The 10,814-nt window shown below is 38.6% G+C and overlaps 1 protein-coding gene across 2 annotated transcripts in view; it reads right to left on the reverse strand.

Moving 5' to 3' along the window:
• Positions 1-237: 237 nt before the first annotated feature.
• UTP18 (UTP18 small subunit processome component) overlaps positions 238-10,814 on the reverse strand; it is a 40,778-nt gene continuing 30,201 nt past the window's right edge. The window contains exons 11-14 of one of the 2 annotated variants that reach the window (XM_007116555.4): positions 7,676-7,850; positions 2,967-3,109; positions 1,600-1,638; positions 238-393 (exon numbers count right to left, since the gene is read on the reverse strand). In XM_007116555.4, the coding sequence (XP_007116617.1) occupies positions 1,614-1,638; positions 2,967-3,109; positions 7,676-7,850 (343 nt within the window). In that variant the 3' untranslated portion in view covers positions 238-393; positions 1,600-1,613. The remainder of the gene's footprint in view (positions 394-1,599; positions 1,639-2,966; positions 3,110-7,675; positions 7,851-10,814) is intronic. The other variant, XM_028499717.2, reaches the window with a different exon arrangement.

A 10,814-nucleotide genomic window follows, 5' to 3' on the forward strand; every position in this document is an offset into this window, starting at 1 on the left:
TGGACTGACCTCCATGGCTCATCAGAACCTCTGTTAGCTGATACCCAGAAACACAGAGAGATCTATGCTGGGAAAGGGGGAATTACTAATCAGGGTTAACTGTGAAACAGGAGACTAACTACCTGTATTATTTTTGGCTACAGACAGGTGTTTCCAATCTCTCATGCTGGATCTTAAAAGAAATGCACCCACATTAGCGTGTGTGTAGGTGGAGAGGGAAGAACCACATACACTTAGTTTCAAACAAAAGTTACTATGGGTTTATTAAAACATTTCTGGTAACTTAAATAAGCACAGCTGGCTCAATATATCATTATCCTTATATTATCACTCATTCTGGAAAGTTTCTGAGAAGATTTATCAGGATGAGTTTCTCTTGTGGCTCAACTGGATCTGAGGAAAGAACAGAAGAAATTATATACTTGATTTACAGTCACTGGTCATCAACGAACAACATGCACTGGCAGTGCTGTTTTGGGAGGCAAGGCAGCTGGACTGCTTTCCCCTCCTGGCTAATGTTTTGCTCAAATTCCACCACCTTCAAAAATTCTTTCCCCTCATTAAGTCTATATGCACTCCCAGAGTCTCTCCTCAACATTTATGAATCTCAGAGAAGACCAAATTAGTCAACTGTGATGAACAGGCCGGTTGCAGCTCCACCTCAGAACCATCACCATATCTCATGTGAAAAATCAAGCCATGGGAAGAGAAGTATGTCCTACTGTTTTAAATACCAAGCAGCAACTGGAGGAAGGCACAAATCTTGTACCCGGAAGTCAAAAGGTAAAAACGTCCAGTTATAAGATAAATAAGCACTAAGGATGGGATGTACAACATGATAAATGTAACGAACACTGCAGTGTGTTATACAGGAAAGTGGTTAAGAGAGTAAACCCTAGGACTTCTCACCACACAGAAAAAAGTTTTTCTCTATTTCTTTAATTTTTATCTATATGAGATGACAGATGTTCACTAAACTTATTGTGGTAATCATTTCATGACGTATGTGAGTCAAATCATTATGCTATACACCTGAAACTTATACAGTGCTTTATGTCAATTATATCTCAATGAAACTGGAAGAAAAAGAAATACATATATGGCATATATGTGTACATATATGCATATGCCAAATATATATACTATATATGGCAGCAAAACTAATGACCAACCATTAACTAGCTACAAGGCAAGCCGCTTATAATCTCTCAAGAAACATACAAAATAAAAAGGTTTGAGCTTACGGAAGCTATAATTATATCTGGAGATACTTATCTCTCTCAGTTAAGTCTCTTCTCCTTTGTGGATTAAATATTCGGTAATTATAATTTTGATGACCATTATGGACACAATATAAAAGATCTGCCCTCAGAAGAACAGAGCCAGACTGTTGTGATTTGGGATAAAAAATTCCCAAGGAAGGTTCAAGTCCAGCTAGGCTCTTCCTGATCTATATCCATCCCACTCCCTTAACTGAAGATAGAGCAACCCAGAGGCAAAGAAACAAAAATCAGTTAATATGGTCCCTCTGCCAACTGACAGCAATGGGTGTAACCTTAAAACTTTGTAGGATGAAAAAAAAGTGAAAGATTTTCTTACTTCAAATAATCTCTTTAAAAGTCTGAGTAATGATGCAACCTGAAAAAGTAAAAGACAAATCATCAAAACAATTTTGTGATTACCCAGGATACTGTCAATCAGATCACAGAATGACACTTAGCAAGACTTCAGGTGCGGAAATGTAATCACAGTCACTCTCACTAGGCATCTAGGTTACTCCTCAAGCTGACATTCTGAAGTATCCTAATGCTAATACCTCAGATTTTAGATAAAAGCCATCAGCTTGCTCCAAAACATTACATCAGGGTCTATGAAATACCTGATCAGCCACATCCAACAGAAATGATGTCAGTGCAACCCACATGCTAGAAACAGTCTCACTAGAGACCAATGCTCTGGTAAAAACTCTAATGAGCTTTGGGGCTTAAGAAAAGAAAAAAATCAGTTATAATAAACCAAAGCTTTGGAAGGGAATTCCTAAGTGCAGTAAGAATCTGCATCCTTTTATAAAATCCAAACTGAAAGAACCACTCCAAAAATGACGTGAAATGAGAATGATGGAATTATCAATTTTCCCGGTACCACCCAACCATTTTCCTTTCAAAGTAAGTAAAACTATAAGCCATATTATTGTTTGCTATGTTCTCTTTTCAAAACAAATTTGTATTCCTCCTCTTCTTCACCCCAGATTTCAGTTTCTTTGAAAGCAGGCCTTCCCTGAAGCATACAGACATAAACACAGGCTTCTATGCAACATTCACTGCCAACACATGGGAGCAAGGAAAGGTGGCTATTATTTTTAAGTCACAGGTTCTCCCTCAGAGCTACCCTGTCACCTTATCTTCTAGCAACAATGTAATTAGATTTTATTTGTTCTTGCTTTATAGCCAAGTAGGTTGAGCACAGAAAAGAACCTGGACAGAGCACAGGCTTTTGGTATCTTTGTAGTTAACATCCTTATTTACAGCTTACAGCTGCAGGAAAAGAAATACCTCTTAAAAAAAATCACTTAAATCTAGTGGAATAAATAGAGCATTGTCACGTCAACAAAGGCTAATCTAAACATAAGGCACCAAGAAAGTGGCAGTATTATTAAAGTGGCAACTTTTCCTCAATTTGACATTTTCAAAATATAGCTTCCCCCTCTCCTCCAAAAATTCCCCAAGTAAATTTTCTGCTAGAAAAATCTTATGGTAGCAAAATGCACATTTTTTTTAGATATGACGATGGGAGTCGACTATAAACACTCTATAGTTTATCACTTAATAATTTTTAATTATAATTAATAAATTACAGATCTAACAAATTATACATAATTATAGACTTGAGAATGTAACAACTTTATCTTCACATTTTCAAAAGAAGCTGAGACTTTTTTCTGACTTCTAAACATAAATAATACCTACCTATACATCAGGGCCTTGCCCTTTTCATTCCCCAAGGCAAAATAACCACTTCTGGGAGAAAAATCCATAGTATGAACAAGAGAAATATTCTTCTTTTTAACAACTGGGAAGTTTGAAAATACTGTACAGGAAGGAAGGTGGACCTGCAGGAAATAATAAAAAGCTTTAAACTACAACAACTGGGAGCTCATCTTTCTTAAATTTTAGTCTTCATTCTGTCATTTTGCTGGAACAAAAAGTTCATTTTCATTGTTGCACACATCAAGTACAGTTCTCTTAATACGGCAAAGTGTTCCAAAATTAAAATTTGATTCTCAATGTGCTATTAACTGAGAAGGAAGGGAAGGAAGAGAAGAAAGTGCTTTCTTGATGCTGCATTAAAATGCAGCATCTAGCATCGTGCCTGGGAGGGTCAAACGAATAAGTGAAAACTCAACAGTAGAGCGAGCCCATTAATGCTCTAACTTAATAACCACAGTAAAGGATACTAAAATTTAATCACAAGGAACAGACACTTCAAATATTATGAAGAGTTTGAATCCAAGACAAAGTCATATCAAATCTTCCAATATCATATAACTCCCCTTTTTTCACTTTTATTTCTCAATTTTGTGGTATATTCTTTGCCTTTTGCAATCTCTCCTTGAGGAGGGCTAAACCATGAAAACCTAGTTCATCAAGTGAAACTGTGTTCTGACTGAGAAAGAGCCAAAAGCTCACCTCAAGGCCAGGTCTCTTTCTCCAGGAAAGTCTACTTGGGGGAAAACAGGCCCAAATCCAAGCTAGGCAAGACAAGTCCTCGTCCAATTTGTGGATAAATAAAACCCAAGCACAGAAGCCGTTACCTTAAGCAGACTAGGATTTTAACAAACGCTCATTTTCACACATTCTCTAGCTCTTCCAAGAAATACACCACCTTCATACTCACATACAGAATTATCATTCAGCTATTAATCATGGTAGTCTATCATCCTTCACACTTTTAGATGAGACTTTAAACCACCCAATCAAGGTGATTTTCATAGACAAGTACCAGGTAAAACCCACTGTTAGATACAACACCTGTCTATTACACTGGTTTCAGTCAGTCACTAGGCCCTACTCCCCCGATAAATGCCTATTGACCATTTTTTTGTCAAGAAAGTAAAGTTTACAGTGAATCTCCAAGCCATTTTCAATTATTTTCAACTTCTCTGGGAAGCAGGCTCTGCCTGCACAGCCTGGCATCAATGCAAAGGCATTAGAATTGGTCTTGACCCATTAAAGCTAAGAAGTTCACAAAAGTTGGGGCACAAGACACAAAGCAATTTTTTAAAGTTCATTTTTACCAGAAGGTAGCTGTGTATATTTCTAGCTAAATAAACAGAACAATTCTGTTACCAAAATTATCAGAAATACTACAGTAAATACAAACACAAAGTTTATGATGTAAATGGAGTCTCTTTAGATGTGGTGCCTTGTGCAACAAATAGCCTATACAATCGCACACAGCGGCCATGGCTTCACACGACAAGCTGATGTGTTCTTCCTGATGAAGGATAAATACCAACTTATGGACAATTTAATTTTAAATTTTATCTTCCCTACTAACTTGGATATCAGGGGCAAAAAACATGTTTATGCCCTCTTAAAAGACTCAACTGTAACTATTCCCCAGTGTTTTTAGTACATCTTCCCTCGGACCAATGACCCCCACCTCGTTAGAACTCAGCTGTGCTCTAACCTCTCTTTATGACCCCTGTATTAAAAGCTGTAATTGAACTAATAAGAAAAAGTCCCATAAAAACCCAACTTCTTTAATTCAGAAAGTTCCCTTTATCTCCAACGTAATTTCTGTATTACATTTAAGGGTCCAGATACCAAAGTTCAACAAATAAAAGGTCTCTCATCCTTAATTTAATGGATAAGGAGTTCCACAACTTCTACAACATCCAAGATTGTAGATGTAATAACAATTTAACTTCTGAGTCTCTTACTGGTGCAATGGCTTAGATTTATATCACTGCTTTGTGCTGGAATAACAGAACTCTTTGGATCATAAGAGATTGCATTTAATGACACTACCAATGTTTCACTGAGGCATTCTGAAGTTATGCCTGGCTTCTTTCCATTAGATATTATGGTTGACTACCATTTAAAAAATGGGAGTTGGCTGTTACTAATGAATTCTTTGTGTGATTTTGCCACAATAAAAAACCACAAATGCTGCCATGATCACTGAAGCAAACTCGGCAGAACTAACTACTAGGCATCTTGCAGAATACATTATGTCAACAGAGATAGATCCCATGGTTTTCTAAAACAACTTACTACCATTAAAATGATAAAAGGTTAATATGTACTAGCTCACCACTACCATTACAAGAGCGGAGATTTTAAAGCTGACTTGAGTTAGGAACCTCTCATTTATCAAATTATTCATTCAAGAGGCAATAAAACGCAATGCTATATTTTCCAAACACTTTTTCCAGCAGAACTCTTTCTTCCCTCAAAGAAAATCTTATGCAGAATGCCAATACATACCACAAGTAATACTGAAGCTGCTCTATATAATACAGGGAGAATCTTAGCCTCCTACTTGCCCTACTTACCATGTGAAGTCCTATACACATTCTAGGGCTCTGAGGAATTTAGTCAGAAAACCATTAAAATGTTAGAAAGAATATGGAATCTAGCATCACAGTTCACTGCCCTTTACTAGCTGTTGACTTGGGGTGAGCCAATCCTCTGAGGACTGTTATTTGGCTCAAAATATTTTTGTAGAATTCTTTATAAATCTTTGTAAACTATACACTATTAAACAAAGCTGATGAAGTGTGCAAGGTTTATTTGCTGAGTAAGCAAGATAAAAATAAGAATCTCTGTAAAGTGCTTATGGTATACACATAACAATAGCACAGTGTAATGCTGCCATTCAAAGTTTTATGCCATCTGTATACCTGGCCCACAGCAAGTAACTGTTGAATGAATGAAGAAATTGGTTCTGCCTGAAGGGCAGGAAACTTCACACAGATGGAGTGACATTTAAGCTGAACTCTGAGGTTGGGCAGAAAAGAGTCAACACTGGCCTGAGGCTGCTATCCTTAGAAAGGCCCGCTTGCAAGTGGCTCTTAGATGGTGTCTGGGAACTTGACTAGCATACGGGTCCCTACACACATGGGAAACTTTCCCTAAATGATAAGGACAGCTCACTGTGCCTAAATGATTTGTCTAATGTGGTTTATGCTGAACACTTGCCTTTACTTCTGGGAGCCTTTACTTTGGGTACCTCCTAGGCAGAGGGTACCTACATGATCAACCCCCAATAAAAACCTTGGGCACTGAGTCTCTAATGAGCTTCTCTGGCAGAAAACACTTAACACATGTTGTCACAACTTGCTGTTGGAGGAATTAAACGTGTCCTATGTGACCTGCACTGGGAGAGGACTTGTATTAAATGTGTCCTATGTGACTTGCACTAGGAGAGGACTCTTGGAAGCCTGTGCCTGTTTCTTCCAGGCTTCACCCCATGCACCTTTTCCTTTTGCTGATTTTGCTTTGTATCCTTTCCCTGTAGTTATTCTTAGCCATGAGTATGACCATATTCTGAGTCCTGTGAGTCCTTTTATTTACTATCCTATTCACCAAACCTGGGGGAAGTCCTGGGGACCCCTGGCACAGAGCTATCTTCACAAGTAACTATCTAGCTATTTAAATTGCAATCTTTTTACACAATTTATTTTCAAGCTCAATTTATTTTCAAAACTTAAGAATTGCCTCCACTCCATTATGACACCAGGCCTTAAAAAGGTAGATGAAGAAAGAAAACTAGGGATTTCCCCGGTGGCGCAGTGGTTTAGAATCCGCCTGCCAATGAAGGGGACACAGGTTCGATCCCTGGTCCGGGAAGGTCCCACAGGCCATGGAGCAACTAAGCCCGTGCGCCACAACATCTGAGGCTGCGCTCTAGAGCTCACGAGCCACAACTACTGAGCCTGTGTGCCATAACTACTGAAGCCCGCGCACCACAACATCTGAGGCTGCGCTCTAGAGCTCACGAGCCACAACTACTGAGCCTGTGTGCCATAACTACTGAAGCCCGCGCACCACAACATCTGAGGCTGTGCTCTAGAGCTCACGAGCCACAACTACTGAGCCTGTGTGCCATAACTACTGAAGCCCGCGCACCACAACATCTGAGGCTGCGCTCTAGAGCTCACGAGCCACAACTACTGAGCCTGTGTGCCATAACTACTGAAGCCCGCGCACCTAGTCTGTGCTCCACAACAAGAGATGCCACCTCAATGAGAAGCCTGTGCACCGCAACTAGAGAAAGAGCGTGCACAGCAACGAAGACCCAACGCAGCCAAAAATAAATGAACGAATAAATTAATTAATTAAAAAAAAAACTATAAAGGAATAAAGTGTTTGCTTTAAACATATTTCTTCATGTATATGCTGAAAAAAACCTCTGAAAATGAAGACTACCACTTAAGAAACACTAGGAATGGACAGCACGGCTTTCCCAAAAGAACTGACATAATACAAATTTGGTGGCTACTGTTAGTCATTTCTATAATAACACCCAAAAGCTACAATATAAGGAATTTCTACATCAAAAGAGGCTACTCTTTTTAAAATAATCCAACACTTTCCTATTATCTTTCCATGTTTTCAACTTTAAATTTTAAAATTATCAATGCTAAAAGGAAAGGGTAAAGAAATATTACCAATCTGACTGCTTCTTTCATTTTCTCTGAAGCAATTGCCAAGATTTCTGTAGTAGGATTGAAGGTCAGAGAAGTAACACCTGTAACCAAGTTCATTATAGCTTTTATTGGCTTTGGGTTTGCTTCTTGGAGACAAGAATCTTGATTGTATATGTTTACCACTCCACAATTAGAACTGCAAAGAGAAAAAGGAATACAATAGATTAAAAACAAGCAAAAGAGTTTTCACAATCTAAGTGAATAAAGATTTAACCCCCCAAACTGATATTTACAGGAATCGTATTGTGTTACACAGGGACCATGGGCTTGAGAGTTCATCCCAAGGCAAAAGCTAGACACAGTCTATCAGTTCTACTGTAGTCTTACTGAACTCTCATTAACTCTGGCAGCTTTTTAATTACTAGCCTAGCTAGAAAATCCTACAAAGTGTAAAATCTTCATTATTCATTCCTTCAATAAATATTTACTGAATTTCAACTCTATGCCAGGCACTATTTAAGTGCCCGGGATGCAAAGGTGAACAAAAGAGAGTAAGACTGCCACTCTCATGGTATTTATGGCCAACCTAACATCCTAACATGCAAATGAGAGCTGTACTTCCCCTATCTAAATAGATCTCCTCCTTTACTTTTTTATTCTATTCTATTTATGAGAACTTCCAAAACAGTGCTGAACAACAGCTGTAACAGCAAGCATATTAATTTTTTGCTCTACCAGGAATATCTACAGTCAAGAGTTATGGAAATGATCATCCACCCCAAGTTTACTGAAACATTTACCAGCAATGAATTCTACCCAATATTCATAAAAAGTAGATCTTAATGGCTTTAACAGAATCATCCACAGACAAGAACTTTCAGTAAACTTTTTTGCCCTCAGTGTTCAGACAACCTAATGTTATGGGCATCGTTTATAAGGAATAAGAATAAGGTACTTGTAATTCATAGATACTTAATTCAAACTTAATTAGCTAATGCAACATCAACCTGAAAGATGCAAGAAATTAAGCCTCAAACTAACAAGGGCGACACACATGTATTCCACTAAGTGTTCTCTCATTCCTATACTCATTCTCACTTAAACTTACTGCCTACAGTGAACCAGGCACAGCGCATACACAAGACAAATTCAGTTCACATACAAGATTCCATAGCTTGAAATTATAGCCAACACACAAATACTATGTTAGATTTAGTGCTTTAAAGTCTTCAAACCGCTTACATATACAGTTTCTGATATATAGTTCATATACATTAAGAACGCCTTAATTTAAGGACAGCTAACTCTATATAGTCCATATTAACCACTCAGGAGAAACAATATATATCCTGGGTTTATATAATTTTGTTATGGACTGAACGTCTGTGTCCCACTAAAATTCTTATGTCGAAATCTTAATCCAAAATGTAATGGTATTAGGAGGTGAGCCTTTGGGAGGTAATTAGGTCATGAATGGGATTAGGGACTTTATAAAAGTGACCCCAGAGGCTCTCTAACTCTCTTTTCACCCTGTGGGGTTACAGCAAGAAGCCAGCCTATTGCAACCTGGAAAGAAGGCCCTCACCAAGGACCCAAGCATGCTGGCAACCTGATTTCAGACTTCCAGTCTCCAGAAATATGAGAAATAAGTTTCTGTTGATTATAAGCCACCAGTCTACAGTACTTTGTTACAACAACCTAAGACAAAATTTATATTTTCCTTATTTATATTTTTGACTTGGATCAAAATATCTATTCACTGTACTTATACTAAATCTCTTTTCTTGCTGAAAACTAATTTATGCCTAAATCCATCTTAATTAAAGATGAAAAGTTATAATCCATATACTCTCTTCTAAATATCAATTTTAGATCAAATCTTATTCTCATGAACATCAGAGTACCCTTAAATATAGCCTATGTTGCTTAGATGTGTGGAACAAAAATGGTACAAGTTAATCATTTTGATATATGGAAACTTACAGTGGTATTTGTGCTAAAATATATTGATAACTGATTCTAATATGCTACTGAGAGTGGTTATTTATTGAATGACATCTATATAACCAGCAATACGCAAACTGTCACAGGAACACAGAATATCAGAAGGAATTTAACACCAGAAAAAATACACCTGCAAGAAATACCCAGAAATACAGAACATAAGCTAAGCTCTTTACGTGATCTAGAACCTCAAAGAAGGGAAAAATCAATATGAGGTGAAGTTGCTCCAGTGAAGCTTTGTGGAAGAGGTAGGTAAGACGTGAGATGGAGAAGGGAGATATTAGGTTAAAAAAACAAACAAAGAAAAACAACTAAAACCTGGTATCATAAGTGGAAGAACAGGACCCAAGGGAGAAAGGAGCTCACCCCTGAACTCCAAACTAAAGAAACAAACATGACTGTTATCTTTCCACCCTCAACCACAGCTGATTGGACTAGAAGCAGGTTCTTGAATCAAGAAGCCAATCCATTAGCAGATCAGCAACCATGACGTATCCTGGCACACAAAAATCTTCCCCAACAGGAATGATGGCAATTAACCACATCAACCTACCTCTAGTGTCTCTCTCATCTCATTTACCCCCATGGACCATCAGTGTCGTTAATTTCACTCACTTCTAACTGCTTGTGGAACAGCCCCGTGACATGCCTATCTCTGGCATGCCTCCCTCCTCCACCCTCATTCTATGGACAACTCCACTCTTCTGGCTGTCTTGGCCTGGAGCCTGATAATGTCACTGCTTCTCTCCCATCCCAATTTTCTAAGCAGTTATGACATATGTTACAAGCATCGTTTACCTATCTCCCTATTCCCATTCCCACCCTTACTACTTAATGCCTGGATTATTGCAATGACCTCAAGGCTCATCTACCTTCACCTCTATTCCCCTTCTAAAGGCTGTCATGCAAATTATCTACTTCAAACTCTAAAATTCAAATATCATCATGATTCTCCTCTACTTAAAAACCCTTAACGGGGGCTTCCCTGGTGGTGCAGTGGTTGAGAGTCTGCCTGCCGATGCAGGGGACCCGTGTCCCGGTCCAGCAGGATCCCATATGCCGCGGAGCAGCTGGGCCCGTGAGCCATGGCCGCTGAGCCTGCGCGTCCGGAGCCTGTGCTCCGCAACGGGAGAGGCCACAGCGGTGAGAGGCCCGC

The sequence above is a fragment of the Physeter macrocephalus genome, chromosome 14 (genome assembly GCF_002837175.3).
Source record: "Physeter macrocephalus isolate SW-GA chromosome 14, ASM283717v5, whole genome shotgun sequence".
In the NCBI taxonomy this organism is placed as follows: domain Eukaryota; kingdom Metazoa; phylum Chordata; class Mammalia; order Artiodactyla; family Physeteridae; genus Physeter; species Physeter macrocephalus.